Source organism: Hippocampus bargibanti, linkage group LG17 (assembly GCF_051943395.1).
Source record: "Hippocampus bargibanti isolate YZ-2025 linkage group LG17, ASM5194339v1, whole genome shotgun sequence".
Lineage (NCBI taxonomy): Eukaryota > Metazoa > Chordata > Actinopteri > Syngnathiformes > Syngnathidae > Hippocampus > Hippocampus bargibanti.
This window is the reverse complement of record NC_142750.1, coordinates 14166794-14192904: the sequence shown is the minus strand read 5'-3', so window position 1 is coordinate 14192904 and position 26111 is coordinate 14166794. Positions and strand designations below refer to the sequence as shown.

Genomic DNA, 26111 nt, shown 5'->3' with positions numbered 1-26111 from the left:
CGGCATCACGAAAACCGCTAATTACTCACCCTTTGCGTCTTCGCTAAGGTCCAAATATGACTAATGAACATCTGGTGTTTATTTTTTTATTTATTTTTTAATAGGCACAAAAGCAAGATGCGAAATGCAGTCAGGTTGTTCATTCAAAAAGGACTTCAACTGGGAGGTTTTCCTAGCCTAGTTGAGTGTTGTAGAAATGGAAGGCGAGAGCAGCATGAGAGGACCCTGCGGCGCCTTGGATGGCCCCACACAAAGCTTTGTGGCGTGCCAGCAGCAGTGTAGATGGTGGAGGGCACATACCCGGACCCACCCGCTCCACCATATGGCGCCCATTACTGCACAACACCGCTTCTCTGCCCACCTACTCGTGTAATGCTACCAATAATACAGACGGGTCAAAGGAGATACGTTCCGAGCGGTCGTTCATAAGGTGAATTTGCTCGTGATTTGCTTCAGTGCTATATTTTGGATAGAATGTATGTTTAAGTCAAACACCAAACGGAGAAATATAAAACACAGACGCTCTAACAGTCGTAAAATAAATTCACTCCTACTGTAGTATGACGACATATATCCTTGGGTCTTCACTAAGCCATGGCACGTAATTTCTGAATTACGTGCCAGCAGCCATTGCTTTTTTTTTTGCATCGCGTCCTCCGGGAGCGTCAACTGGGAAGAGGGATTTCCTCCCCGGCCACATACTCTACGCACTGTAATTTATACCATCTCTGTCGGTACATTTTGTGACATACTGTACACACAAAAATGTTTGTATGTACCATTATTCGTAACTCGAATGTTCGTAAATTGGGGAGCGTCTGTAATCTTAATCGTAGCAATTAACTGACTTTACATTCAGCAAGACTTTTTGCAAATGGCGGCCCCCCCTCCCCCATACATGATATAAATGGTGGAACAACACATATAGACAGAAAATAGAAAAATATTTGCTGGCATACATTCTTTATCTTACACGAACGACTAATATTAGAGCAACCTACGGAGTAGCAGTGAGACACTCAAGAATTAAGACACATCTGTAAAAATCATAATCATCATCATAAGAAACAAAACACGAAAACAGCTTCAAAAGACTCAGCAGCAGTTGCATGAAACTTATAGCATTTTATTATTAATACTCAACACATTTTGTTCATGTACAAAGAGAAAGAAAAGCCTTATTTAAGCACTTATACCTGTAGGTATTTATCCGTATTCGAAGTACCATAGTGATGCATTTTTGCAGTTTTTGCCATGACATGGTTAATTTTTGTTATTGTGATTACTTTGACTTCATACAAAAAAAGGTAAGGTCTTCTCTAATAGTATTTACACAACCTGTACAATTTTTTGTGTGTATAATTGTTGTTCTCACAATGTAAACATGTAAACATTCAAAGAAAAGGGCCATGAAAAGAGAAAAGAGTGTCCAGGAGCAAAATATGCGTATAGAATCTGTTATAGCGTTGAAAGGAGTTATATTTTTCATTTTGTTGAGCCGCAGTAAATCAAATCAGGTCGTGTCTTTCAAGTGGAAACGAGCGCCTTGGTCGACTCGCTCCCCATGTGAAAAACATTTCGTGGTAACCCCTTTTGTCATTTTATCCATTAAAAGGATGAACCAACAAACGAATCATTTTCATTTAATAGAAATGATATGCATTTGTATCAATCCAAAGCGCTAAACAGGCTCACGCACGCACAAAAATACATTGAATGTTAGCAAAGATATTCCGCAAAGAAATTGAGAGAACTATTACATCATTAGTGTTGATGTCAAACGTTCCAGAAAATGTGTCATGTAGTAAGTATCACAGTATAAGTCTTCCTGACTGCAAGTGGTGACATTAAGTGCTAAAAAGCCGAGGTGCTTTTCCAAATACTGATGACAAATCATGAAGAACCCCCCCTGCCCCCCACGACATTTTTTTTTTTTTTTTTTACTGAAGCCTGTTATCTGCTTGTCATGGACGTGAGCTGGGGTGATAATGTAAATATCACCTCCAGCTCCAGGATGTTGGAGTAATTCAAAGCTAGCTCAACTTAAAAAAAATGTGACACAGTGTTTTTCTCAACATGAACCATTGAAACAATTGTGTTGTCGCATGCCTGTGATCAGAGAAGCCAGTGGGTGGGGGGACCAATTTGGGCTGTAGGGAAACAAAGACTTGTAGCAAGGCAGTTTACTCACTGTCTAACTTGCACTCGCTGTGTGTGTGTGTGTGTGTGTGTGTGTGTGTGTGTGTGTGTGTGTGTGTACGCGCACCTTGACTCCCCAAACAAGAGTCATTGACAAGCCCTCACGAGCCTTTCATGGCAACGACACGATGGCGACACTGTTTGGTCAGAGGCTCTGTGGAAATATCTCACCAAGTCTCGCCAAGTCTGTGGGAATGTCGCACATCTGGACTGATATGAAATGTGGCAGGAAAAATTGAGCAAAGCTCACAATAGGCAAGTCTGTGTTTGGGGGGAGCCTATCTTGCTAGTTTTAAATGTGTCCAACCAAATTCGATACATAGGATTACAGATAAATGGTGACTAATCAGTATCTAATCGGTAGTGACAGAAAAATGAAGCTTCATGAAGCACTTGTGATCTTTTTGACTCCCACAGATAGTGCCCTTGGTTTAAACAGCAAAGGAAAAGTCTTAAAAAGCCACTGTATCTTTAAACCAAGAGTGCCATCTAGAAGAGTCAGAAATGATCACAAATGCTTCACGAAGCTTCACTTAGCCATCACTACTAATCAGTATCATATTCACAGACAAAAACAAAAGAATTGTCAATCCAAAGCATTTGACCCCATAGTTGTGTCAGCCCATTAACTTGAGCTAAAATAATAACAAAAACAATAAAACAGTTGACTTCTCTGCAGCAAAGATGGACTGCTAGTCGAAAAATAAGCAAAGGCGTCACTGTTGATCAGGGGTTTCGATTTCAAATCAATTCTCCCAAAGACCTTCCCCACATTATTGTGCTGAAATTCTCAGCGACGGGAACGGCGGCAACACTGGAAAGTGTCCAGTGTGCTCACACCCACACATGCGCACACAGCCACACACACATTTATGTACATACATCTTTCTTTACCACAGTGATGTCAATCCCAATGATAAAGAGGGAACAGGATAGGCCGGTCCCACAATGGCTCTAAATTCAATGTGCAATCAATCACCATTAAAAGCCAGCTTGAAAGAAATAAAGAAAAAGAAAAAAACACCGTGAAGTTGTAATATTCGAACAAGGATTTCCGCCTGAAATGAAAGCTCACAAAATGCTGCTTCTATCTGCAAATATCATACATGTCATATTGTATTACATCGAACTGAGCTTGGAAAAAGTTGAGCTCGCCTTAAAAAGAGAGGAGAGACTCTAACACAGTTCCGAGGGAAACGTAACAAAGACCTCAAACTAAATTGTCCTCCACCCCGTTTTTTATTTCACCAGACATCGACACGGACGGTAAATGATCCATTTCTCAAACGCTTGAGTGAATGTAAGAAAAAAAAGTCTAAACCTTACCATAATCTATATATTGATTGGTAAACGGTCGTAAAAAGAGCGAAAAATAAAGAGTCGCTTCGGAGGAGTCATATTGGTGTCTTCACTCTGGATTTTTTTTCCCATCGATGTAATCTATTTCATTTTTTATGTTATTGGTTTATTTTCGTAAATTGCGGCAAAACTTGAAAGTTACATCCTGTCTGTCTGTTTACTGTACAAAGTGAAAAGAGGTTTCGGAATATACTATTTACAAGGAAAAGCGTCACATACTAAATACCGACACGGATGCCTTGACCAAAATGTTTCTTACATCCGTGTCGTTTTTCATCAATACTTGCTTCTTGGAGAATGGCTGATCTCAAAATGTGCAGGTATAAAAATTCCAGAGATGTCGGTCTATTTTTTTTCAAAGTCATGGGTTGTATGATGCGTGAATTGATTTAAGGCCATCAATCTCACGACGACATTGCTATCTGTGAATTTATCAAGAGTAATCATCAAGTCTGTGGGAACAAAAATGCCGTTATCATTAAATTGCGACTTGCATCATCTCTCAGGCAACGCACACACACACACACACACACACGCACACACGCACACACACCTGTAACAGTGGTGCATTTAGATGAGGTTATAAGATAGATGTCAGCGCTCTGCACACTCCAATCTTGGCTGAGCACTCCTGCGCAATCTCTTGCAGCCCTTGAACTTCCGACACCGCCAGCTAATTGAAGATCAAACCTTTAAATAGCTAATAGAGGCTTTTTTATTCTGTACAGTCAGATGATGAGCCATTAGCAGACAGCTCCTGTGAAAGAGGGCGGGGAGGGTTAAGGGTGTATTTGGGGCGGGGATTGAGCACGTGATGGGATGATAAGGCGTGTCTACCGAGTGCCTGAACCTGCACCGGGTAAAGGTCCTGTGCAATAATGAGGTTAGGCCAGCGTTAAGAAATGGAAACAAAAAATGCAAACTATCTACATCAGTCAAAGCTGGTATCTCAGCGGCCTTTCTCAACGGATTACGATTAACCGTGGTCGCAGGGCGACATTCGCCGCTCTTTGTGCACGACGTGCAAAGTTCAACTAGGCTCCCGGACCACGGACGACGACAGACGTTGGCCGTAAGCGACACTAGTGAGAGGCCAAAAAGGGCGGTGACTATTATCACAGAACCCGAATCGAAAAGAAGCTAAGTCGAAGGCCGCCATGCTGCTAAGTGGGCCGTTACGAGACAGCGCAGGACATCCTGAATAGAACTGGTTCATAAAACCCTTTTTACTCAGTTATAAAACTCCGCAGTATCTTCAATCTAAACCACTGCCAGACGACATCCCTCGCTGCTTGTAAAAAAATTGACTCCAGTTATGGCGCACGTACGTGAAGAAATGACCGAATATCAACACTGCCGCGTGACCGCGCATACAGGAGGACACTTCCATCGGAGACCGTTAAGGCACGTCCTTTTTCACTCGACATCTGCAGCTCTCACGCGCAGCGTATCCGCACTTGATCTGAAATATCTCCAAACGGGAAACTAAAGTCTGAGTCTTTGACATCCTTTTTTCCGCAGGAGAAAATTATGTTGTGACGTAAAACATCCGACAGGGAACTCAAGACTTCTGAGTGGCTTGTAGGTTGAACCAAGTACCAAAACACTGACGAAATGTTACACTAAATGAACATAAAGCATTAAAAAAACATATTATAAGCGGTGTTAACACAATCATTGATGTTATTCACAATGCGAATAATATTATTGATATTATACCCTGTTTTTTTCTTGTTCTAGAAGAAAATCTTGTCATCCGTGATTGTATTTCTTGTTACGAACACATCTTTTGGTGAAAACAGAAGATTGAGACAAGTTCACAATGGCGAGATGAGCAGATCCCTCCGGGGACAAGTCATCTGTGTTGAGACTGGCAAGGTGACAAGGTTTTCCTTCAAGGGACGATTCGAGGCCCAGATGGGTCGCTCGGTCTGCGCGCCAGTCTCACAGTTTTACCTCGTCAACACTCGGCGGGAGCTCTCGAGCTGCCGTCAAATTAAGATGAGCAATAATGGCCGAGCGAGTGTTGGATGAAACGCGAGGCTTGAGTTGAGTGCATTCCCAGAAGATTGACCTTGACTGGACAAAAGGAGAGTAGCTTTGGCCATTTGTGAGAGAGGGGTCACATCCCCCGCCACAGCGAGATGTTCTGATAGATGTTTTTTTTTTGTGTTTACCAAGATTTGCTTGCAAAATAGAGATTTTTCTATGATCAAGTTTTCATCCCGCTTGTGACACCGCGTTTGGCTCTCGCCCAGCTGACCCTAAATTCCATTCTGCGTATGGGATAGAGATGCAGTGTGTGGACAGTGTCTTTAAAAACATCCCTGATCTCCTAACACGACACACCCCTATCCCGTTTTCCTCATCCCAAATGCAGCCTGGGTTTTTCACACGTCTGACTCAATGCTGGAGAGTTTCTCGTAAACATGGCCATTGCTTCCGTTGAAGGGTCGCGGTGGTCCCACCCCAAGCATGGACCCATGGTGGTTCAGCCCACCCAGGCTGAGTTCTTTTGGGAACCGGGTGGACACATTGGACATGACGCCGGTAGTGGCAGATGTCGGCAGGTAGGACGTCGTGCTCAACTGAGTCCTGAAGTCACTTCGGCTGTTTTTGGCAACCTGTTGCTGCTGCTGCTTTTTCATGTAATACTGTTTGGCTCCGTGCATGAGACACTGATCATCATCAAATGTGGGTATAAAGGGGTTTTGGTTCACCCGGTCGGGATAGAGAGACTTTGATAACGAGAACCCGGACCCGCCTCCACCTTCCATCAGAGACCTATCCCTGTCTCTCATGTCTCTCTCTCCTACGGATCGACGATGGAGGCCCTCACCTCCTCGAAACAAGCCCCCGAATCGTCCATCCCCGCCATAAAACGAAGGGTCCCTGTCTCTTTCCCTTTCCCTCTCGGAGCCCCCGTGGCGCTCAAATATGTGCGCAAAGGGGCTGGTGCCCTCCATGTAGCGCTCCTTCTCCTTCAAGCTAACACTTCTGGGAGGCGGGAGCATTCCGCCCATACCTGGACCGCTCATCCCCCCAACGCCTCCAAGACCTCCCATCATGCTCCCCATGCCGCCCGAGTCATCCTTCTGAAGGTCGACAAACGCGTCATAGGAATGCTGCCGCCTGAGTGGTTTGCCAAATCCCCCGCCCTTCCTCCTCTGCTGGATTTGAGATTGAGGTTGGGGTATTGCACCGATGCCGCCTCCTGCTCCCCCTTTGACCCCACCGATCTGTTCCAAGAGGTGGTTGTTGTCCTCGCTGATGTCATAGAGGTTCCCCGTCTTTTTACAGCCCTCGCAGCGCATACAGGTTGCAGAGCTCGGGCGGCTACTTCCCCCGCCCCCCGAGGACCCACAGCTCATACCGCCGCCATAGCCACCCCCGATAACTCCTCCGTGCATGGACATGGGTTTCATTCCTGGTCCGGAACGGCAGTTCCTGCACTCCCATTCTCCCCCCGCCAATCCGGATCCTCCCCCGCTTTTGGATTCCAACTTTTTTGGTTTGCCTTTGAGGAAATCCTCCACCGGAACCAGGGAAGTGCACGTTGGTACCCCACCATCTCTATTCCCGGTGCCTTCGGTCAGATCCACATGTTCCCACTGAGGGACGCCCTCCTTTGGGCGGAACTGGTCCAAATAAAAGTCCCTCACGCTCTCCTTCTCTCGGAACAGATAGTTGGGGTCATTATTTCCTCCTCCTCCTGCTGCTCGCTTCCGTTCGGACGGCAAAAGTGGTGGTGAGGCAGTACGATGGTTGTGGTAGTGGTGGTGGCTGATGTGGTAGGGTTTCCTTCTGTAGCCTAGCTCAATCTCATCCAGCTCCCGTCTGGACTTGGCAGAAGCCGGTCTCTTTTTTAGGCTATCGCGGTATTGTTTTCGCTTCTTGGCATTACCTTCCAGGTTGCCGTAGGTCACCGTGTGCGTGGAAATATCAGAGACATCGGATCGTATATTCACCTCGTCCTCCGCTCTCCCTCCGCAGTAACTCGGCCCGGGGATGTAAGTGGAACTCGAGGCGCCTCCCTTGAAAGAAAACTTGCCGTACAAGTCAGACAGGCCCGTCTTGAAGCCCGGCCCCGAGGGGGGAGTCTGTCCGGACAGAAGGTCGAACTTGCTCATGTTCCTGTGGGTGAGTGCTGAGCAGGGCTGGGTGGTGAAAATAGGCGGCACTCCCCCTCCGAGGCTGTCACAGTCAAACATGCCGCCCTCCAGGGAACTGGCACTGCCCAAACTGTGGGGCCTGTTGGGTGGCGGTCCACTCAGCCCGAGCGTGGAACCGTGATGGTGCAGGTAGTGGTCCTGGTACAGATTACTATCCTTCATGTGGACGTTGCCAAACGTCCTCTCCACCTCACTGATATAGTCACTGAACATGTTATCTTCCGGTAGGTAAGGCGGCTTGCAGTCTGAGTGGCCGGCCAAGCTGCGTCGTTGTTCCGAGATGTCGTAAACGGAAGATTCCCGTCGAATGAAATCCAGTGCGCTGTGCGGTGAGCCGTTCACCCCAGAGGCCATGTTTTTGGCTGTGCGTAAGAGGCGCAAGATGTTCGAATGAGTGTTGTTCATGGTGGGTGATGGCGAGTTCAGTGCAGAGCTGCTTTTCTCTTCAATCTGTACACCGTGGATACAGCTGTAGATACCCTGTGTGGTAAAATGCAGGGAGAAGCGGCGTTAGTACTTTTTTTCAAACATCTTGGTCAATAACACAGCATTCTTAGGTCAGTTCCACACGGACACAATTGGTATCATTTGTGCCCTGTATATTGCAGATTAGATTAAATTAGATTAAATACATTTAGATTAGAGTAGATTAGATTAGATTAGCCTTTATTAGACTCACAGTGGCAAAATCCAAAATCCGCCAATCGGAAAAACTAATGTTATTTTTGTGTTTATTGTCTGCAGATGGTAGTTCAGGATTTTCTTATTTTAAAATTATTGCGATTTATGATGGTACGAGTGCGTTGTGGGCTTTGAGTTTTGACGCCTATGCTTTTCAGTGCATGCATCAATATTTCATCAAGAATACATTTTTTACAGTGTAAAAGTGAATGATTTGGGTCATAAAACGTTTTCCAAAGTAAAACTTCAAAAACAATACCTCACAGTGAAGTACAATCCACGTTCTATTCCTAGAGCAGTTATAGTTTTGTTGGTTAAGGTTTGACATGATAGAATCCGTTTTCCCCGCAGGATGAGTACAAAAGAGAAATGCAGAGATGAGGAGAAAGTGGAGCATGACGGTGACAGATACACTGCTTGAGACGCATTCGGCGATATGCAACAGAATATTCCGATACGAGCAAATGTATATGCCTTTACAGAGGACACTAAAGGCATGGACCAATTGCACAGAATTGATTTTGGACAAACAAAATAAGGATGGAAAGAAACGGCTGCTCCGTCCACTCGTGAAGGGCATAGATGAGTGCAGAGGTCACAATTTGACCCAGAGGTCAAAAGTCAGTTGGCTGTCAAATCCTCAACTTCCCCTGCTGAAAAACCACAGATGTTTCCAGCCACTGCTTTTGATCCACTATGATCACCAACACTGCTTCAATATTTCTACAAATTATGACCAATTGAAATAGGCTCTATGACAAACGCTGGAGCTAATACCCGCTTCACGCATCAGGTTAGAAAATAGACACTCAGCACGGCTCATAACTTTGAAAATTTGACGCTAATGTTGGTGCCGTGCTAACAGCGAGATAGACAGAGAGAGAGAGAGAGAGAGAGAGAGAGAGAGAGAGAGAGAGAGAGAGAGAGAGAGAGAGAGAGAGCGCGCTGTTATGCATACAAATCGGCAGCATGAGCACAGTGTCAGGAGTTAATACTGTCCAAATCAAATCTTGGTATGAAGCAGATGGTCTTTGACAAATTGTACCACTTTACTGGCGGACCTTTATTACAGTAGCTGATTACTTGAGCAGGCTATGAAAAAAAAGACTGCCCTTTTCATCTTTCTTGGGGATCACAATAAAATCAATAAGTGATTAAGCGGGTACAGAGTGACAGGAAATCAACAAATAACTAGTTGCTTTCGGTGTGCAATTGCATACAAAGCGCCGACGAGCAGCATATCATAATTTGGGATGACATGACATGATATGGGAGTGGGCGGGGGAGGGTTCACAACCCCAATACATGTATCGTTTTCAATTCATTAGGGGCCCTGGTAATCAATATTTGTAATTAATTTGCAGCAGTGGTTCGGGTCGAGGCTCAGGGAACAGGTAGCCTGAAGGACAACAATGCTATTGAGCGCCTCCAAATGAAGTAACACGAACCAACCATGAAGACGGGACTCCCGCCAAGGGTGACAAATGACTCATTTTTCCACACCCAAAGGCAATTGTTAATGGCAGCAATAACAATAACATTTAGCCGATTAAGCTGTGAAATTAGAAAAGCAGAAGCGAGGAAGAAACCGAAAGGCAAAGATAAGTAACTCATTTCCGGTCCTTCTGTCAGCTGTTATTTTTTGTTTGTTTTACGAGGATTCCACTATGCATATGCAAATAAACTGCTCAATGACAGTTACCCCATGAATATTTTTACATACTAAATGATCTGACTGCATGTGTGGACATGAGACTTTCATTTATGTTGCCTCACCGCGGCAAGATGGAGGTAATTTGCGCCAAACGAGAGCAATCAGCGAATATTACTCCCAACATAATGGCTGTCGGATTAGGTAGGCGCCCATACAAATGATAATGGTGCAATCATAAAAAAGAACAGCACCACACCACAGGCTGCTTCGGAAAACAATCACCTGACATGTTGACAGATGTCATTTTATTTTCCGTCTACTCAAAACTAATATAAGGCAGACTCTGATTTTTGTTCTTCTCATTTAAGATCATGGTAATAATGTTTATGCTAACAACGTGAACCTGTCCAATCTATCCACTACAAGAGTGGAATTGTCAATTTTTCCCTTAAAGGACAACCGACGTCTCCAGACAAGTTGTGTCCATAATGTGTAAAATGGCTTCAAATGACTTCTACTGAGCGTATTTTACAAAGATTTCACCACATATAGCTAGATTTTACGTTTTAAGACTCACGCTGAATATTCAGGAAGTCTTGTTTTTGAGTTGGTGACGAGTCCGTACGTGACGTCACTAAAGGACCGCCCTTGACCGTAAAAAAGACGCTTTGTAGCGGTCCTTCCATCACGACAATGTATTTTGCTGTACTTGTGTTGTCTGGGGACCTCGTGTTGCACCCAAAAGCCGCCAGAAGAAGGCGTCCAAGCGCCATATAAGAAATTTATCAGCCTGTGGAAACGGAGGTGGCCACAGGAGGTCGCCATTTTGTGCCTCTTTTTTTGGGGTGAGAGATTTTCCCCCAATGTTGCCTCAAAATGGCACAAATAAAGTCTTTAATCGATTGCAAACATGTATGCTTTGCTCATCAGAACTATTTGAATCATATTCATAACTGGATGTGTAGCAAGAAAGCAGCTTCTCCGAATCTGAAGCCATTGTTTTGATTCACAAGCAATGCGAGACGTCTTGGGGTGACGACACAAATTGGGGGCGGGACTTTCTGAAAATGCCCAATTCGCAGCTCAAATTCTTTGCAGATTTTGGACACTTGAAGTCATTTTGATTGGTGTTTTGCATTTGACTAAAAATATCATATTGGGTATTTTAGATGCTATAAAACGTTTTTCTGGTGTCAGTTAGGAAACAAAAAAGTGACGTGTGTTGTCCTTTAAAAAGTAGCCCAAGGCCATAAATTAGTCTTGAGCGTTTTAGCACTTCACCCTCAGAGGCATGCATTGAATTCGGCCAGAGCTGTGTCAAAACAATTGGAATGCAAATCAAACACCCTTGGGTGACTTTGCTCTCCCGCAATCTAGTCATTCACCCTTGACAATTCTAAGGCTTTTGAGTGATTTAGTGGCATTAGTTTGTCAATATTACATTTAAGTGGTCTTTGTCTCCAGACAAAAACAAGAAATATTTGGACATAAGATGAAACACAAGAGATCAGCCACCCAGAAATGTAAAGGATCTGAAGTAGTGCCCTGTTGGTCTCTTGCCCCAAATCATCTTGGATCGATTCCCCTTTACCTGTCCTCCTTCTAGAAGGTGCATGGAATGATGGATTGCTTTGTTTTTATTGAGTACACATTGTATGACATTTTCTTGGCCTATGAAATTTGTATGCCCTGATACTGAATGACGATATATGAAGTTCAGTGATTTGTATTTATTTGATCTTTTTTTACATGCCAAGGTCAAAGTCACACCTTTGTTTGTGGGTGCCGACCGCTATCGCTATTTGGGTCTTGAAGCGAAAAAGTAAGGGTGCAAGGTAACAAAGTAAGGGTGATTTGAATCAACGCGGTGTGATGGATGGGAGTTATTTTGAAGCAAGAAAAAAATGAGAATTTCACCCTGCTGACGGAAAAGACCAAGCCAGGGCGTCCCGAGCAGACGCCCATGAAGCAGAAACGCAGCTGCCAGTAGAACCAATGTTCACAGATGAATGTGATGAGCGAGAGTGCCATGGCTGCCCCCAGCATGTAGAAGACCCCCGCCATGTTGTCCACGTCCAGCTGGCTGGACATCACCTCATTCTTCTCGTGGTGGCAGATTCCCGTTAGCCACAAGGACTCCAGCTCCTCCATCTCACCTAGATGTCAAACAACGGAGAAGATGGGGGACGAGGTAAACGGAGGGTCGGGTTTAATGATGCGCAGCAGAACGGAGGACGAGGAGGGCGTGGGGCTTTGGATCAAGAGCAAACAGTCACTTTGGGCCACGGTGATGACAAGTGGACAATAGTTTTACAATTCACCAGGGACTCTGCGCGATAGCGTGTGTGCATGTGTGTGTGTGTGTGTGAGAGTGCGTTTTCAGTGGCAAGCAGAAGGGATATGATGCAATGCATGATGCCTGTTACAGGACATCAGGGAAGGAGAGAATGATGCAACGGAAGAGGATGCTTGCAATTTTCAAACTCGCTTTCTGATTTTTAAAAATGTGTTCTCAAAGCCAATTCCGTTTTGTAAACGAGATCAAATCGACATAAAAATAATCTACCAGTGGTGGGCCGTCAGGGCCTTCAAGGCCTTCTCTGCTGGCCTAAAAATATCTCAATCACAGTCTAATATGAATTATATTTTGTCCATGAATTCTTTGTCCAAATTGTCTTTCAGCTTCCTTTCATTACTTTTCCCCTCTTGTCATGCTTCCGGATGTGTGTTTTCATATTTAAGCATTCAACCAATCACATTTCAACCATCATTTGTTACCAGGGTCAGAAATCTACCGGGACACCTTCAAAATCACATCTGCAGGCCCCGCAGCATTAAATGCAAAGTCAATGACTCGGTTGCTTTAACCAATTAGAGTTCGAGTTGGCAACCCAAGGCCTGCTCGAAGGCGCTGGCAATGTCAGAGTTTTTGCAAATTATGATTGGCTAGTCACCAGCCAATCATAGTATCACTAGCCGCTAGTGATAAGTGCATACTGGCCAGAGCTAGCACACTGTATCTGTAGCGAGCCGCATAAGCAGATACTACATTTTTGTGTTGATTTAATTGGGGTTTAGGCAACCCGCAATGGCTAAAGGGGGAGAAGAAATGGATTTGGTTGCAGATATAGTGTTGAAACCATTTTCAAGAATAGACGGACATCATTAAGAGGTTGGACAGCTCGGAAGCTAGCAAAAATAGCAATTAATATTGCAATTTTATGAGGTTATCATGAATCCACACATTTATAGTAAAAATTCAAACAGTTTAATGACAATATTTCTTAAATTTCTTCAAGTCACAAGTTATTTCCTGGCCAACGACATGCTCTAGTGCAGGGGTCCCCAACCTTTTTTGCGCCACGGACCGGTTTAATGTCAGACAATATTTTCACGGACCGGCAGATAAATACAACAAAATAAAATGATACGACAGGCATGGAAACTGTTTTTTTTTTTATTTCTTTTAAATGTAATAATAAACGTGAATCCATTCATTGTGTATTTTTATACAACTTTATTAGCAGAGTCCTGGTAACATCGCGCCAACAACAACATATGTAACATCGTCTCTGCCCCTTAACGCTCTATGGTCACCATGGTAATGTTTAAACATGCCTTCAAAATAAGATACAGCACAAAAACAAGTGCAAAGCGCATGAAAAACACAACTCACTTCAAGTGAATCGGTGGGAACCCTGAGCTTGTTTCTCTGCAACGAGACGGTCCCATCTCGAGATAATGAGAGACAATGACACCCGAAGTGTCTTGCTTATGTCCAGTCTACTCCGTAGTTTTGTTTTGGTTGCTGTCACTGCAGAAAACCCCGCTTCACACAAATAAGATGTCGCAAACTGCAACAGGGTTTTCAGCGCTGTCGTGGCGATCTCGGGGGAATTCTGCCATCTCTTAAATCCAAAACACCGGCAGAGTTGTTGTCCCAAACATACTTTGAAGTCCGCCATCATTTGCTACCTCCAGCAGTTGTTCCTCCTCTTGCACAGGCATGCTGGATTCACCCGCTTTGTTGACAAATGGGTTGCGGATCCATTCCTTGGCAGTTCGTCAATGAAGGCTCGGCCTCAGTCTTTTCCAAAAACCCCACCAATGTTTGAAACATGTCAAATACACCGACCGCTATTCACGTGCCGTCCCCACAAATCCAGTTTGGCTTTAAATGCAGCTACTTTATCAGCCAACTTGAAGACAGTTGTCATTTCCCCTGAAGTGACAGATTATGTTCATTGAGCAGGTGGAATATGTCGCACAAGTCAGCGAGCATTGCGACCCATTCCTCGTCACGGAAATGCGCTGGAAGCGGTGACTTTTCATTTTTCAAAATACAACATCGTTCAGATTCAGATAATAAATAAAACAGAATTTATGTAAATTATTTATTCCTTCTGCACGGCCCGGTAATGACCAAATGACGCACGGACCGGTACCGGTCCGCGGCCCGGGGGTTGGTGACCCCCTGCTCTAGTGGACGTGCAGTAAGTCACACCGCACTCATAGCTGTGGAGTGATTCAGATGTAGCACTACTGAAGGCCGAGGAGTGACATGCTCGGCCTGCCACTGAATCCTAATTAAGCCTGCGTCAAACGGTATAACCTTTCAACCACGATTTCAGATGAGCGGGCTCTCCACGTGAATCGGATCATTTTTCTAGGCCAAGAGGAGTGGAAGCGAGCGGAGTGAGGCAGGCCAATGTCACATTGAAATCCAGAGCAGTGGGAAGACTTCCCTGAAATGTTTTTGACTCGCTTTTTGAAGGACAACATGTAAAACATGTAAAAAAAAGAAGCTGGATGAGTGGAAAAAAATTGTCAGACCCAGAAAAAATGTCACTGAGTCATTCTGTCGCTCTTCTTTTTTGGGTGATAAAAAAAAAAAAAACTCCCGTCATAGCTTCTCATGAGACACTCATGATGACCCATTTTCACACACACACACACACACACACACACACACACACACACACACACACACACACCACACACACACACACACACACACACACACACACACACACACACACACGCACACGCGCACACGCACACACACACACACGCACACACACACATGGAAACTCTTACGCACGATGGGTCGAAATACACCAGGAGCTATGCTGGCAACACTAACTGGGACGCACGCACGAAAGGCGGCCCCGGAAGGTCTACGGTTCGCGAACCGGCATGAACATGATGGATAGTTTTCGGGAATTTAGACGAATATGCGACACCATTACAAGAGCATATTTTCAAGGGGGAAAAGTCACCTGGACTGTGGATTTTATAACTCATTTTGAATGCCGAGTTACGGTTCGCTCACTCTGCGTATGCCTCGGCTAGCTGCGCTCGGTCTATATGACTGTCATGTGATGTGGGCTCCGTGTTTGATTACTAGCAGTTGGTCTGACTTGCCGAGTTTTTTTGATAACTCTTGAGAAATAAACAAGCAAGCAGACAGACAGACAGACAGACAGATCGACAGACAGATAGACAGACGGATAGGTAGGTAGATAGGTAGCTCTTCTTTTTTCCTTTCGGCTTTTCCCTTCAGGGGTCGCCAGAGCGAATCAGTGTCCTCCATCTGACCCAGTTTTGTGCATCCTCTTCTCTCACACCAGCTACCTTCATGTCCTCTTTGAAAACATCCATAAACCTCCTCTTGGGTTTTCCTCTTAGGACTCGTTCCTGATCCTATCCAACCTGGTCACTCCCAAAGAAAAGCTCTGCTACCTCCAGCTCTGCTTCCTGTCTTTTCTTCAGTGGCACTGTCTCCAGTCCAAACATCACGGCTGGTCTCACCACGGTTTTATACACTTTCCCTTTCATCCTAGCTGAAAGCCTTCTATCACACATCACACCTGACATTTTTCTCCAGCCTGCCTGGACACGCCTCTTCACCTCTTTTCCACACTCTCCATTGCACTGGACAGTAGACCCCAAGTACTTAAAATCGTCCACCTTCTTTATCTCTTCTCCCTGTAGCATCACTCTTGTAGTACTTGGATCCCTCTCAGTCACACACATATATTCCGTGTTTTTGCGACTGATCTTCATTCCTCTCCTTTCCAGGGCACACCTCCACCTCTCTAGTTTCTCCTCCTCCACCTGTTCCCTGCTCTCGCTACCGATCACAATGCCATCTGCAAACATCATGGTCCAAGGATATATATGTAAATAGGTAGATAGATGAATACAATCTTTATAAGAGCATATGGCGTCCTGTGGATTTTTGTCAAAATTTCTCAGTCTATTTTTGCGCAAGATTATTTTCAAAAAATTATTTAATTAAAAATGTCTCTTGTAGTTGACGCTTTGGAAAGCGTTTTCGTGTTTTTAACAATGCCAATAGTTTGATGAAAAGGTTCCTTCAGCCGTCATCTGTACTTCTCTGAAGGTGTCGAACGTTTCACTTCTCATCCAAGAGGCTTCGTCAGCGAACTAAAATTTGCTGGTAGCTCTGACCCTATCTATACACACAGAGGTGGCGGTGCCAGACCTCTTGAATAAGAAGCGAAACGTCCGACACCTTCAAAGAAGTTCAGATGACGGCTGAAGAAACCATTTCATTAATGGACCACTCCTGTATGGCTGAGAGCTTAAACAGATGTAATACTACCAATAGTTGAGTCTTTCCAGCAAATAGATTTGACATTGGTTCCCCAGAAACCAACCATGACTTAGTGAAGCGTGATCACAAACACGCAGAGGATTAAGGCACTGCATAACCAAATGAGCAACCTCAGTTTTGAATATAATACAGTGGGAGCTTGGCTTACCAACTTAATTGGTTCCAGACAGAGTGCGTAAGGCGAAAAGTGTGTATCCCCAAAATTAATTTCCCATAGGAAACCATTAAAATGAGAATAATCCGTTCCCAGGTCCCCATAAAACACAATTTTCTTCTTTCTAATTTTCTAAGCCTTAAAACTACACAATATATACCTTATTTTATGTATAATATATGTGCTATAGTATTATGATTAAAGAAATAAACTGTACCTTACAACAAAGTCATTTTAGTTACCCTTGTGATGGTCGTTAATGGCTTGATGGAATGGAGTGTCCGGTTTCACATGGCTTTAACCGACACACACACACACACGCACGCACGCACGCACGCACGCACGCGCGCGCACGCACACACACACACACACACACACACACACACACACACACACACACACACACACACACACACACACACACTTGATGAGGAACATAGGCTTCTTTCACCATCTTGAGGAATGATTCCTTGTAGGTGCTCTCTCTGTGATAATTGTATCTAGTTCTTCATCAATTGTGTTCTGTTTAGCTAGGTGGATAGCTTTTTGCATCAAGTGTACAGATGACTTGTGCGAGTGTCACATCCTCGTCAGCGCCAGGAGCGGGCCCCTCCCCTCCCTGCTCTCCGGACTCACTCACCTGTTCCTCATTTCCTTAATTGTGCCTTCTGGCTATAAAAGCCACCCTTACCGTTCGGTCTGCGCCGGTGTATTCTCCGAAGTTCCCTGTCACCCAGCCGCACGCAGGTCTGTTACTCTGTTCTCCTACATTTCTCCACTGCGAGACTAATAAAGGCAAATCCAATCCAATCCAATCCAATTGCCTGATTTCCTGTATTACTTTATGTGTCTCAGTAAAGACACTGTTTGAAGTTACTGTCTCCACCGTGTATTTCGGATCCAACCCTTACTACCTCGAGTCCTGTCACCACTCCTCGAGCGGACGTGACAGCGAGTTATTTGTGCCTGATTGATGGGATATGTTAACCTTCCAGTCTACACTCTGCTGAAAAACATTGGCCTCCATTTTCTTGTTAGGAGAACGGGCTCGTTCGCGAACGACACATCACTCATTGTGGCAGCTCTGTGTGTATCCCGAAAAATAGTTTGTATGCCAAGGTAACATTTTCATCAATATAACATTTGTAAACCGAAAAGTTTGGAAGCCAAGGGCTTCGTAAGCCAAGGTGCCACTGTAGTTACTCAAAGATAGGAAAAAAAAATCCAAATAATACCGCGGCCTGCGTTTTCTGCACACGCAAAAACAATGAGACAGTGGCGGCGAGGCGACTATAAATAAATCCAACGTAACCCCTGAGTTGTACCGTGGGGATGCAATATATTCAAAGCAGACGTTTGATGCTCGATGCCATTGCTCCGATCGCGACGAGCTCGCGCTATCTTGCTTTTGAAACATTTAGAAAGTATCAGCTTGCAGTCATTCCAAGGTGTTGGAAAGTTTAATTTCCCTCAAGGCACTGGCGGAATCCTTCCTGACGGGGAAAGAGACCTGCAGTGATGATCACGCTTGAAACTTGAATGCGAGCGGATCTCTCAAGAAATCGTTCTGAGAACTGAACCTCGTTGCGAACAAGCCGCCGCCGCCGCCGCCACTGCCTTCACTTATCGAGTCGGGCGATTGTCCTTGCTCGGAAATTCATGGACAGCGGACGAGCGCTACGCCTCACCGTCCCCAAAGAGCTGCAGGATGGCCAGGTCCACGTGTCTCTTCCAAAGCGACTCCTTTTGGATGGCGATGCCATAGCCGGTGGTGGCAAAGATGTAGCCGCTGCCGATGGTCACCAACTTGCAACCCTCGTCCCGGCCGGCCATGTAATTCAGCACGGCCGCGTCATAAATGAAAGCGTCAAGTTTGCTAATGAAAAAGACGGAGAAAAGGGGGGGGGGGGGGGTTACACTTAATTTAGCACTCGGGAGCGAGACCTCACAGCTACGACGTTCCAATTAACCTGCTAAATAGCACTAATCTGGCGATAAGTGTAATCGACTTGGATAAGATTCGCCGTGGCACACGGTGTGGTGAATAGCCCCCTCCGTGATGAAAAAGCGGAGGCGGGGGAGGGGGATTTTATCGACGATATGCTTCCATGCATCAGCCGGTTCGTGTGGAAAATTGCAACAACATGTGGTATGAGATCATTAACTCATTCACTGCCAGACGTGCCACTCCAGTGCCAGCGTTTTTGTCATTGTTGCTCGAATTCCAGGACCCACAGAATATTGAGTTTTAGGACTACATAAATATTCAACCTTAGACCACAGGTGTCAAAGTCAAGGCCCGGGGGCCAAATCTAGTCCGCCACATCATTTTATTCGGCCTGCGAAAGCAAATCAACATGTCAAGATGCTTGCTAAAGTCTGAACAAAAATTTCAAATTGTCCCATGTAAACCACAATAACAGTCATTATTTTTTACTTCAAATTAGAAGACGAGCTCTTCATTAATTTGTTGTGCGCTCGATATGTAAAATGTGGAGGGAATTCAACGTTCGAATGTCTTTCCCAAATTCACAACGGCCCTCGAAAGGAAAGCGTAACAAGAATGTGGCCCACGGCAAAAAATGACTTTGACACCCCTGCCTTCGACTCTCTTCTTTCATTAGAAAAAAAGTGTTAATTGCTAAATTATATGGGTCTGGAGTTATATGAGCTTGAAATGAGGGTGGCTGTCCAAAATACGTACAATGCAATACATACATATTGGTTTCTAGCGTTTCAACAACAGCTGAAGCTGGAACAAGGGCTAACGTGGGAAAAGGGGAAATGCTGCTCCCGTGTGGAAGGGAAAAACATCACCAGAGGCCATGGCCAGAGCTTTATCGGCACCCAAACAAGAAAATGAAAAACTCAAATAAATTCGGGAATGATGCTTCACGTCGATTTTCAATTCCCGAATAAATTCATGAATGGCAATGAATGAGTTAAGAGCGCCTCTCGGGAAGTTAAAATTAAAATGATACTGAAAATATTGAACTAGCAAGCGGTTCAACAACAATGCGGTTCAAATCTCACGTTGAATGGCGGTGTGAAAAAAGAGAAAAAAATACAGTGAAAAGAGCTTGTGGGTGATTGTGTCATTTTGTCTTCATCCTCACCCGGCTTTGAGGCTCTGAAGAGCCTCGTTGACATTTCTCTGGTGGAACTTGGTCATGTAGGAGTGCATCTCGGGATAGTTGTTCCTTATGTTCCTCTCCGTACTGCCATTAGGTACTGTGCCGAAGCGGAAGGGGGGCGAGAAGTCATTGGGGCTTTGGAACTAAAACCACAGAAGAAGAAAAACGCTGGTTTCGTGAGATGAAGTGGAGCGAGGCAGCAAGGATGCGCCGCGGACAACCAGCTGACCTTTTTGTCCGAGAGTCCCGTGACTTGGTCCACGTATTCCTCCTGGATCATGAAGGCGGCCAAGTTGGCAGTGTAGGAGGCCAGGAAGATGACGGCGAAAAAGGCCCACACCGACACCATGATCTTACTGGTGGTACCTTTGGGGTTCTGCACAGGCACGGAGTTGTTGAAAACCAGGCCCCACAACAACCAGATGGCTTTCCCGATGGTGAAGGATGGACCGTGTGGCTCTGAGGAGGAGACAGGGGGCGTGATACGGCAACACCAGAGATCAGGTTCTAATATTATGATGCGTTCAAGGCCGCTGTACAATTAAAAAGATAATTAAGGTGATGATGATGGCGCCCTTCACTTTGAGTTGTTGGGCGTTGTATGGAACGGATAAGGATTGTTTTTCAGCATTTTTGGCCATGACAATCAAGGGGGAGACTGCTGAGCGGTTGCGCCTTTTCAGCAGCGCGAATATACCAGCACCGTTTTTGAGTCGGATGAATATCTGTGCCATTTGACTGTCATCGCTGGACAGCTCTGGGGCAATTGTGCTTTTTTTGCGCATGTCATGGGCAATCTCTTTACGTCAATGGATGCTTCAGCTTTGTGTTTGCTTTCAACATTTAGCTTGCAGCAGACGCGCACATTTCACCACGATCGACTGGTGAAAAGGATGCTTTGATCCTCTCCTCATTCATCTAGAACTGCTTCATACAACAAAGATGGTGCTGAAAGTGCTTCAGATTGAATGCCTGTGTCTTTTGTGTTATGTCACATTATTTGTTTTTTTGTTGTTGTTGTTATTGGGTTTGACTTCAAGATGGCGCATCGAGAGTGGCTGCCTTTACAGCAGCTCCTGTATTTTGGTTTTCTACTACTTCCTTTCCTCGCTTTGCTGCTGTGAAATGTAAATTTCTCCACTGCGAGATTAATGAAGGCTCATCCAATCCAACCCCAAAATTACTGTCAATTAGGCATGATTCTAAACGGAGGGGGGGGGGGGGGGGTCCCATATATATTGCCTTATGTTCAAAATATTCTTTTACCCATTGCTTTTATTTATTTCCAGCTAAAAGCCGCAACATGTGACCCATTCATCGAGCCAAAAACACACCCCTCATCTAGACGTATCCAAGTTAAGAATAATCTTGTCACCATTGAAAACCAGGTACAGTTCCCTAATGTACCTACGACTGCAATAGTCATGGGGCATTGATTAAGTCACGCGCATTTTATTTGACACACTAACAATGTACTGAGATTATGATCACGAATTGTGGCGTACCGGAGAAAGAAAAACTAATTAGTTCTGACTCATGAACTGAGAGCAGACTGTCTCTGTCTACTCATTATGAGGTGATGTAGCACTTGGATTGCGATGTCTGTGTGGGTAAGTGTGAATGTGAGCGAGAGAATGAGGGGAGGGGGGGCATGACAGACAGTATTATGTGGGTTTTAATTGTGATAGGGATTCTTTGTACAGGGACAAGCAGGGCTTCATGCGCCAAATGTTCTCCTTTGTAAAGTTTGTGAGAGAGTCTGTTCAATACACGGAGAGGTGACGATGCAATCTTCTACCATTGACACTCAATAATTCTGTGGCAAATTAATGTGTGCCCAAATTTTGATTTGCATTCGTCATGTGTCCAAATTTGCTGAGTGCAAGAAGAAGATTAAACATAATGAAATAAATAAATAAAATAAGGGAGGTTCACCAGCCTTGACGAGTGTCTCCTTACAGCAACGGTGTCAAAGTCGTTTTTTGCCCCGGGCCACATTGTACTTACGGTTTCCTCGCAATGGCCGTTATGTATTTGTTAGCCCACAACTAATTGATGAATAACTAGTTTTCAATTCTGAAGTCAAGAATAGTGACTGTTATTATGCTTTACATGCAACAATTTGAAATTTTGGTTTGGACTTTCGCAAGCAATATAGAACTTGACATGCTTGATCTGTTTACGCAGGCCGAATAAGATGATGTGGCGGGCCACATCTGGTCCCGGGGCCTTGACTTTGACACTTGTGCCCATGTTGGAATGGTTGCTGCCAGTGTCATCTTGATTTTGGGCAGTAAAGTCAAAGTCAGCTTTATTGTCAAATATGCTCATATGCATGACATACAGCACAGATGAAATTGCATGTATGGATATGTATGCAAATAAACTCGCAAATGCAACACGTGTATGTGTGTGTGGAGGGGGTTCTTCGCATACTATAATGAGAGACCATTGGATGATGATGCTAACCGAAAAGTGCCAAACAAATTCAGCCGTAACCCCTCCCCCCTTCATCGCCAACCCCCCCCACCATTTTTTACACCACCTCGTACAGTATCTCCGTGTGATCCAAACCAGCATGTTTGTTGCTTCGAGTGGCGCACACTCACCTCTGCCGTCAGCCAGACAGCGGTTGTAGCCCACGGGGCTCAAGTACTCAAAAATGAACACGGCAAATGCTGACACCAGCAACAGCATCACGAACATCATCACCCACACATCCGCGCTGAAGGGCTCTGGAGAGCAAGCCGGCAAAAAGAGCGAGAGGCAGGGAGGAAGGTAGGGGGGGGACGAGTGCCAGGACGGGGTTGAGGGAGGAGGCACGGACCGCACCGACAGTGATAAGAAGAAGGCAAAAAGTGCAAGAAAACAACCCCCGTCCCAGTTGCTCACCTAAAAAGGCAGACGGTGAAACGGTTCCGTTGCTACGGGAGACCATCACGCTGATGCCCGTCTCGATGAACGGGACGGAGAAGTCGATGACCTCTGACCTTTCCTCGTTGATGGTCAAGGAACCGACAGCCATGTGGGCGTTTTTCAACACCACCTGGACGACAAGGCCAACACGGTCGGCATCCATTCTCCCTTGCCCGACAAAAGAGAGCATCACAAATAATCGTAAAGAAAGAAAATTGTCTTTCGGGGTTCGGCCCATCACCAAATCAGTGGTGCTGGGACAGATTTAGCGGATCTTTTTTTTTATGATGAGAAAATTATAGTGGACAAAAATGAAGAAAAAAAAAGGACCAAAATGTGGGTCCAACTGACGATTTGAAGAACTACACTGCGGCTGATTCGTCAAGATGTCACGGTAAAAATAATTTTGACCGCTCTTATCTCTTAGCTCTTAGCTCTTATCAGGCTGTAGAGCGTCAAGTTGTTAACGCTGAATCTAGAATGCGGATGTAATTAACTACTTCACTGCCAGACATGTGCAAAAATGTTCATTTTTGTTCATCCATTATCAGTACCGCTTATTCAGTGACGTGCGGTGAGGTTGATGGCTGGTGAGGCACTGACGTCATCACAGTCAGATTTACAAACATGAACTCCACAGAGTAGCTTACTAAGCTTAGTCACCATTTGATTGGCAACAGTTAAAATGTCATGTCAGCATTCTTTATATACTGTATACAAACTGTAGCATAGAAAAAATGAATTAAAAAACGTTATTATCGTGTTACCTTTACTTATAAATGAAGTCCAAGTCTGTCTGTCTCAATGGAGATCACTGCCAGTGAAGAAAGTCGTCCTTGATCAGTCCTGTTCCCACTGTATGTTTTCAGTCTTTTCAGTGCTAAGAATGACCGCTTCACTGATGCTGTAGTAAGTAGCTGGAACAGTGAGCTGGAGCAACTTTGTCGCTTCAGGAATAATTTCAATGAGATCCTTCTTGGCCAAAAAGCTGAGAAGCTGTCCAGGAGATTTACATTCATCCCTCGCCGTTTGTGAGCTATACAATCCGGTGTTGGTCTTCTCTTAATTATTATCTCCTGCTTCGATTGAAAGTCCAGTTGAGAAAATTCTTTCAATTGAGATATGTAATCCTCCATTCTGAAAATAAGGCCAAGGAACACGAAAAAATGACTGGATGGTTGCACTTAGCTTGCTAACTGTTTACTGTAGCTTGCTGTCACTAATTCTATTATTCTGCAGCCGAGGAGTCGCAAGAAGAATCTCTGGAATCACAAGCGCCCCCTGCCTGTCATGAGGCAGGAGAACTGTGTGCCTCACCTATGCACAGTTTTGATTAAAATAAAATACAATAAACACTGTAGTACAGTGTTTATAATGTACAGTGACTGTACATTCTATACACCAGCTAAACTGTCGAAATTTAGTTCATATACTAAAAGCTTTTGAACACTTTAATAGTGATATGCAGATGGACAGCAATGATGTCTCACTGCAGAACAAGCCGGCGCAGTTAGCAAAGTGATTGCGCAATCCATCGTGAGGCTCAGCCGGCTGCTGCCTCACCGCTCGTCTCTACTTAGTATTTGAACAGTAAATGTGAAAATTCAGCGATTTTGAAAAAAAATCCAAAAATGGTGAAGTTAAATGGAAAAGAACGTTAATGTACAAATCACTAAATAAATATAACTGTTTAATTTATTTTGTCATTTGATATTCTCATGACGACAGGTGAGGCACAGCCTCACCTGCCTCCCCTGACCGCACGTCACTGCACTTATTCCTCTTTAGAGTCGCGGGGGGTACTGGGGCCTATCCCAGCCGTCTCCGGGCACTCGGCGGGGGACACCCTGAATTGGTTGCCAGCCCATCGCAGGGCACGCAAAGACAAACAACAGTCACTCTCACACTCACACCTGGTGGTCACAATTTGGTGTGTTCAATCAGCCTGTCATGCGTGTTTTTGGAATGTGGGAGGAAACCGGAGGACCCGGAGAAAACCAACGCGGACCCGGGGAGAACACGCAAACTCCACACAGGAAGGCCGGACCGGGGCTTGAACTCACGACTGCTGCACTTTGAAGTCGGCGTGCTAACCACTCGACTACTGGGCCACCCTGTGTCCACTCCAGTGCCAGGGTTTTTATCATCTTCACTCAAATTGCAGGACCCGCAGAATATTGAGTGGTAGGACTATATAAACATTCAATGCAGTGAAAGAAACCATACATTCTCTACTTTCATCACCTATGGGTGTGGAGAAATATGAGGTGTAAGTGGGGGTGGCTATACAAGAAGCAAATGATGCCCCCTCGTGGGAGGAAAAAAACATTGCCAGAGGTCTGACCAGCACTTCATAGGCACCATCCCGCAAGAAAAGCCAAAACCACGTCATATTTTCAATTCCCGAATAAATTTGGGGAGAAGAAAGTAGGTTATGACGTAAGGTTGTGGCTTCTCCAAATAGACATGCCCATTTATGTCCTACTTCTACGCCCCCCCCCAACAATCTCAGTACGCCGCTACAGTCATTGAGTCTATTTAGTGGGCAATTTGTGCCAAAGTGGCTTGAGACGGTGGCGTTAATAAAGTGCGCGCACGCGTGCGTCATGAAGAGGCCGCAAAGAGGACCCTCGCGGCCGCTCATCTGCTCCGTGTGTTGTCCACAAGCGTGCTTCGTCGTCAGCGGTGAAGAGCGCCTAATGTGCGAGTTTCGGCCCAGGGGAGAGAGAAGAAACCCGTGCGGCCGTGTACTCGCTTCCTCTCGCTCTTCATTTGCTCCTTCCGGTTTCCTCCCACGACGTGTTATGAAAGTGACCCGTGTGGGTGTTATTGACAATGAGCCAGCACGGATCGGAGTTTTTGCAAGCGTCGCAGCTGGTATGTGCGCGTGTGTATTTGTGTATCTTCTTGAAAGGCTTCGACCAGCCTATGATTGCCAGGAAGCTTTTCCAAGAAGAGTATGAATGGCAATGTCATCTTGCGCAACGGTCAACAAATGCAACAAGATGAAGAAGCAATTATTCACACGGCCCCATTCCAATTCACCTCTCCAAATTTTGAAGCTGGCACACAAATTGTGTAAAAGTTATCTGGGAAAGTGTATGCGCCCTGTGTGTGTGTGTGTGTGTGTGTGTGTGTGTGTGTGTGTGTGTGTGTGTGTGTGTGTGTGTGTGTGTGTGTGTGTGTGTGTGTGTGTGTGTGT

General features: G+C 45.1%; 1 protein-coding gene across 3 annotated transcripts in view; it reads right to left on the bottom strand.

Moving 5' to 3' along the window:
• Positions 1-1111: 1111 nt before the first annotated feature.
• The window catches only part of grin2ba (glutamate receptor, ionotropic, N-methyl D-aspartate 2B, genome duplicate a), a 117530-nt gene continuing 92530 nt past the window's right edge, over positions 1112-26111 (bottom strand). For all 3 annotated transcript variants that reach the window (XM_089018237.1, XM_089018236.1, XM_089018238.1), the window contains 7 exons: positions 22886-23039; positions 22603-22728; positions 20223-20452; positions 19976-20136; positions 18548-18735; positions 11983-12221; positions 1112-8210 (listed from right to left, as the gene is read on the bottom strand). In XM_089018237.1, the coding sequence (XP_088874363.1) occupies positions 5949-8210; positions 11983-12221; positions 18548-18735; positions 19976-20136; positions 20223-20452; positions 22603-22728; positions 22886-23039 (3360 nt within the window). In that variant the 3' untranslated portion in view covers positions 1112-5948. The remainder of the gene's footprint in view (positions 8211-11982; positions 12222-18547; positions 18736-19975; positions 20137-20222; positions 20453-22602; positions 22729-22885; positions 23040-26111) is intronic.